Genomic DNA, 6000 nt, shown 5'->3' with positions numbered 1-6000 from the left:
GCACCAACTTTTTTTTTAAAAAAAATCATAAAATGAACAAAAAAGAATCTGCAGTCTCTAAATTCTTTCAACTTTGGTCACATACAAACATATAAACACACATTCATGCACCACAAGAGGGAGGAGTACTTGACTGGAACACGTAAGAGTGGGTGTCTTTGTGGAAGGGCACAATTTGCGCAGAGGTAATAATCATCTCCTAGTCTTGCACGACAACCAGAGAGAGATTATAAAAAAGATGCTAATGTTTGTTCAATCATATGTCAAAGTGAAGGTGCCACTGCTGTAACAATGTTTATATCCCACCCGTTGTTTGTTTTAGGCCGATTCACTGCCAGGAGAGCAAACCTAAACAAAATTCCTCTTCTGGCACCATCTCAGTGACAACGGTTGATAAAACTGGGAGGTTATAGTCATGCTACGCTCTCCTGCTAATTCATCCTTCCTCTTTCCTCAAGATCTTGAGAGTGAGAAAAGTGGGAAAACAATCCCAGATTCTTTTGTTTCCATAGCATGCTGTGCTCCCAGCAGAATACCTCACGATCTTCACCCTTCCGACGCTTGCGCACAGTTTGAGACTTTCCAAAAATTCCTCCTCCGCGCCTCGTCTTCACGTGCTGTTCCAGAAGCCTAACATAGTGCAAACTTCCTCAAACATTGTCATATGCAATAAATAGGGAGGGAGTGGCTTGTGGAAAAGAGGTGTGGCTATGTGGAGCCACTCCCTCTTTGCCATTATAAACATTTGCACAAGTACCATAAGCGCCTTGTAATTCTTCACTCCACTCCTTGTGACGCCATATTTGGATGAATGGAGATCAGACATAAGCAGACTCACTGGACTGGGTCCTGCCCAGGTTTGGCGGTTGTGACAGGTGGGACATGTCCTTTTTACGGATCTCACAGATGGACTTCCTGCGGGCTTGCACACCTCGAATGGCAGCCTTGATTTTCCTCCAGCCGAGGTGGTTGAGCTCTGCAAGGTTGAGTACGACGCAGATTCCACTTACAGCAAACATGAACACTAGAAAGACCGTCTTCTCAGTGGGCCGTGATACGTAGCACTCCACCTCCTTCAGGCAGGGGTAGCGGTCACACTCGAAGATGCCGGGGACACTGAAGCCATATAAAAAGTACTGCCCCGCCAAGAAGCCGATCTCCAGTGCATTGCGGAACACTACCTGGATTATGTAAAAGCGAGAGATGCCCTCTTGTCGGCGTACCTTGGAGCTCCTGCTATGCAGGAGGCCTCTTGGAGCATTTGGGATCTCCTTTACCTCCAAGCAATCAGGTTCGTCCTTTCCGCCACCACTGTCAGAATGCTGCACCAAAATGCCATTAATGTTGCGTAGTTTGCGGGTACCCTCACGACTGTAGTCCTTCTCCATAATTGGGTAGAGGAAGGAGTAGCGACGGTCACGCTGTTTGGCCGACTGGTGTACTGAATAGGTGATGAAGCACAGGCTGGGTGTGCAAACAAGGATGATCTGGAAGACCCAGTATCGGATGTGGGAGATGGGGAAGGCCTTGTCGTAGCAGGCCTGGTTGCACCCAGGTTGGAGGGTGTTGCAGATGAACATGGTCTGCTCATCCTCATAGACTGTTTCTCCTACAATGGCCACAATCAGGATACGGAATATCACCACAACTGTCAGAAGAATCCTGCAGGAGAGAAAGAGAGGGAAAATTAGATGTGTGATGTGAACAGATCACACACACACAAAACCTTCAACTGACGTAATTTGTCCCTTATTTAGGCTACCAGCTTATTAGCATTGCAGATGTTCGCATTTGCTATTCAAATGTGCGTTTTCACTTTCAAGAGCAACTTTGCACATTTAATCAAGAGCTCTAATTTGGAAACAATTCTGCTCTCTCATGCTCTAATTATAGCTCCTTCTGCGCTGTTATACTCTGTTAACATGGTAACCTGCACCGCTGGTACAGTAACATGTGGCAATGCTAGTCTCTGTAATGCTCATTAATTTGGTAGCGTGATGGCAGTCAAACCTGTTCTCTTTCCCATAGCAACAGTTTAGATTTTACACCTCATTTGTTAGGCTATTTCTGTACCAGTGTTTGATTGAGGAAAAGAGAGAGAGACGGACAAAGAGAGAGATTACATGTGTTTGTAAGGGAAGGCAAGAGTAAAACACGGAGTGAATGTGTGGATCAGTGGCTTTACACATTAAATTGAAGATGATTGGCTCTGTAATATACGGCAGCTCATTTATATGGGGTATTTGCATGTTTCTTTTTAGGTTCTGTAATCTAGCACCTGCACCTCATTTCATTTTTGGTGTGAAAGGGCCTTTACATTTGCCAAAAAGATAATGTTTTTGTAGTGCTGTCAAGTGATTAATTGCACCCAAAATAAAAGTTTGTTTACATAATATATGTGTGTGTGTACTGTGTATAATTATTATGCATATATAAATACACACACATACATTTATATATTTAAGAAATATTTACATCTATACCTGTGTGTGTGTGTGTGTGTGTGTGTGTGTGTGTGTGTGTGTGTGTGTGTGTGTGTGTGTGTGTGTGTGTGTGTGTGTGTGTATATATACACTGCCCTCCAAAAGTTTGGAAACACCCCTGGCAAAGTGTGGTTTTGGACGATATCGGCATAAATCCTTATCATTTTTCGGTGCAAATACATTACAGTAACTTGACATTATCATTGAAGACCAGCAATAACAATTTTCATTTTGATTACATAATAATGGCAATATATACATGTCAAAGTCAGACATGCTGTGATGCTGGTTACTGGATTAAACTTGGTCCAGGTTTGTGAAAGATCTTTGGGTCAGCACACCTATATAGCTTCAACAATTGATTGCCAATTAAGTTTAGAATACAAAGAACCAATTAGAACCCAGTTTAGGTCAGATAGCTGCTAATGCTGGATATTTTGATGAATCGAAAATTTAAGATTTTTCTATGTATAAACTGTTTATCAGTGCAAAATTATCACAAATTAAAAAGGATTCATGCCAATATTGTCCAAAGCCCCACTTTTCTAGGGCGTTTCCAAACTTTTGGAGGGCAGTGTGTATATATGTATATATATATATATAAAATGGTTAGTTCCTGTCCTTGATTCTGATTGGTCAAAAGCTGTGTTTTATTCATGATAAAACACGGCTATGACCGCTTCACCAAGCGGTTCTGTGTATCACTACACAACACCCTTAGCAAACACTCTTAGCAACATAAACTGTTCTCAGTTGATATTGTTCATTGAAGCTGACTATACTATGTAGAGTGTTGTGAGAAAGAGATCAAGTGAGTGAGTTTATTACCTGCATTCAGATTTAACATTTTCCTTCAGGTCAGTCCTATGTTCATAATAAAAAATCTGTTTAAATGTTCGATGTATTATCCTGTCCTTTTAACAGTTAAGGAGTTTTCCCATGACTGACAGCGCTAATCAAAGCATTTGTCAGTTGCGTCTTGTTCCGTGTTCACAACAATTCAGTCTTTTCAATGTGCTGACTAACTCACTCATAAAGACAGTCTTTGCCGCCATCTAATGGCGTAATAATGTAACTTCTGTTGCTGTTCACGGTCAGGGACTAGTTTTTCTGGCGGAAGGATGGCTTTAGTGAAAGTTTACTTCATGAAAGTTGCATTGATACATATTTTTGGCTTTAATATTTGTATTGTGTGGTAACTGTTTTATAAAAGCAATAAGGTACTCGAGGCTAGTGCTGTATCGTGAATAAGTCACGGCTGAAGGGGTTACTCCGCTTCGCCTCGTTCCTAACAACGCCCTTCAGCCGTGACTTATTCACGATACACTACACATATATGTTTGTTAAATATATACATGCATGAGCATGTTTTTATATATACGTAATAAATATACACAGTACACATACATATATTATGTAAACAAACCTTTATATTGCATGCAATAAACAGATAAACAAATAAACATCCCAGCCCAAATGAGAAAAAGTAATGCAAAAGTAATGTAACCCATTACTTTCCATAAAAAAGTAACTAATGCAATTAGTTACTTTTTTAGGGAGTAACGCAATATTGTTACTTTTAAAAGTAACTTTCCCCAACACTGCCTATGGATTGTTATGTGCAAAGTGCAGGATATGGAGTACTTTAAGAAAAAGTCCTCTTTAACCACATTTCATAGGCCTGAAAGGTTAAGCACACACTGTAACCAATACCAATTTGGTTTTCAAATCTGATCTGTAGCACTGAATATCCACTCTCTCCTGCAACTAATGAATCAGGGGTGTGTTTCCTGAAGCCAACTATTGTCACAAGTTCCTCCGTCATCACCAAAACAATTCAACAGAACCATACTTCAGGAAACACACCCCAGATCTGTTGTTCAGAGAGCATATAAAATATCCATTATATCTAAAATTGTTACCATAGCAATGACTTTAGCATCAACACAACCTTCAAAGGAAATGTCAGTTGAACTCATGAGGAGCATCAGGCATCAGAGGCATTACTGTATCATGCACATGATATGTCTAAACCTCTCACTCTGAGCTAATATAGAGACACAGCTTTACACACTACTGTGATTTGCATATGTTAATGGTCATGTAGTGTCCTGAATGACAACAACAACAGCAACAAAACTGTTTGCAATAAAATTTGACCAACCAAAACTCATTTCTAAAAAATCTACTAGGCCCATTGTTCTGGTCGCAAACTACACAGATCAAGTTTGTAAAAGAATTTACTTTTTTGCTTTTCAGACTACAGACAACCAGGGGCACGTTTCCCAAGATCCTCCATCATTACCGAAAGAGTTCAATGGAACTTGCAACCATAGTTGGCTAACGATGCTTCTGGGAAACACACATTTTATGCCTCTCTGAGCAAAGCTACATATCCACAAAACCGGGCACAAAGCAGACAGTAACAACATTTCAAATAAAAGACACATTTGTAAAATAATAGTAAAATGATGGTGAAGAGAGTTATATTCTGGCTCACATCATGACGCTTTTTGTCACTCACGGTAGGCTTGTGTAATGCCTAACGTCATCTTAGTAAGGCATTAAATAATCATCATAAATATCAGGACTTTGCATTTTTATGCTTTTTAGAATTTATTTTTACACCCCTTCAGACACATGGTTCAGCTCATGACATTAGCAACTGAAAAATAACCATTAGCTCATGACATTAGCAACTGAAAATAACCTGCAAAGCGCGGCCTTATTGCCGTATGACAGTGATTAGTTCACATAACACATTTCAGACAAACTTGCACATGAAGTTCAGTTGTGAATCACACAATGAATGCTGTTATCATTGAACTTTTTATGAACAAAACCATATTTAGCCTTCTGACAACCATATTTTACTAGTTGCTAGTGTATAGGTTAAATCAAGTCATGTCAAATTTATTTGTATAGTGTTCAAAGGCAATTGGGAGATTTTAATAGTGTTCTTTTGTTTTCAAAGCAAGAGTAAGCCTTCCTTATGACCAGATGTCGCAGATAAGGGATTTAGATAATGGCAGTTTTTGTTGTAAGTGAGAGTAAACAATTCTCAGAAAGCATCAATGAAGAAACGATTTGGTTGTCTTCAGTAAAAAACAGCTGGTTGTCAAAGAGTCTGAGTTTAACATTTAAGGGTTAAACAATGATATGACTTTAATTTCAATTAGTAGTGTCTGAGATTTCAGACACAATTGCATGATGGCATTCCTCACTGTGGTTGAAAATAAATTATATTGTGGTAAGGATTTTGGTCATATCAACCACCTCTAAGACATTTAAACAGAGTTGCTAGAAACTCGACATAGTGATTTGATTCTAAATACTGTATATGCATAAAGTCATAAAGTTCTTTTCCTCCCTTGAAATCATGTATTTCTTGGAAATACATCACATTTCCAATTGAAATGAGGTTGTGAATGTTTCGTGTATTAAATGGTCATTTGAAACATGTTCTTCAAAAATGCTTTTACCATATATTTCTTGATGTCCTCATCCAGAAATGTAG

The 6000-nt window shown here is 39.2% G+C and overlaps 1 protein-coding gene across 1 annotated transcript in view; it reads right to left on the bottom strand.

The window, feature by feature from the left end:
• Nucleotides 1-333: 333 nt before the first annotated feature.
• LOC137005059 (gap junction delta-2 protein) overlaps nt 334-6000 on the bottom strand; it is a 30157-nt gene continuing 24490 nt past the window's right edge. The window contains exon 2 of the mRNA XM_067365820.1: nt 334-1662. Coding sequence (XP_067221921.1) covers nt 819-1662 — 844 coding nt within the window. The 3' untranslated portion in view covers nt 334-818. The remainder of the gene's footprint in view (nt 1663-6000) is intronic.

Source organism: Chanodichthys erythropterus, chromosome 17 (genome assembly GCF_024489055.1).
Source record: "Chanodichthys erythropterus isolate Z2021 chromosome 17, ASM2448905v1, whole genome shotgun sequence".
Classification (NCBI taxonomy): Eukaryota; Metazoa; Chordata; class Actinopteri; order Cypriniformes; family Xenocyprididae; genus Chanodichthys; species Chanodichthys erythropterus.
The sequence above is the reverse complement of the archived record's forward strand: the minus strand, read 5'-3'. Positions and strand labels throughout refer to the sequence as shown.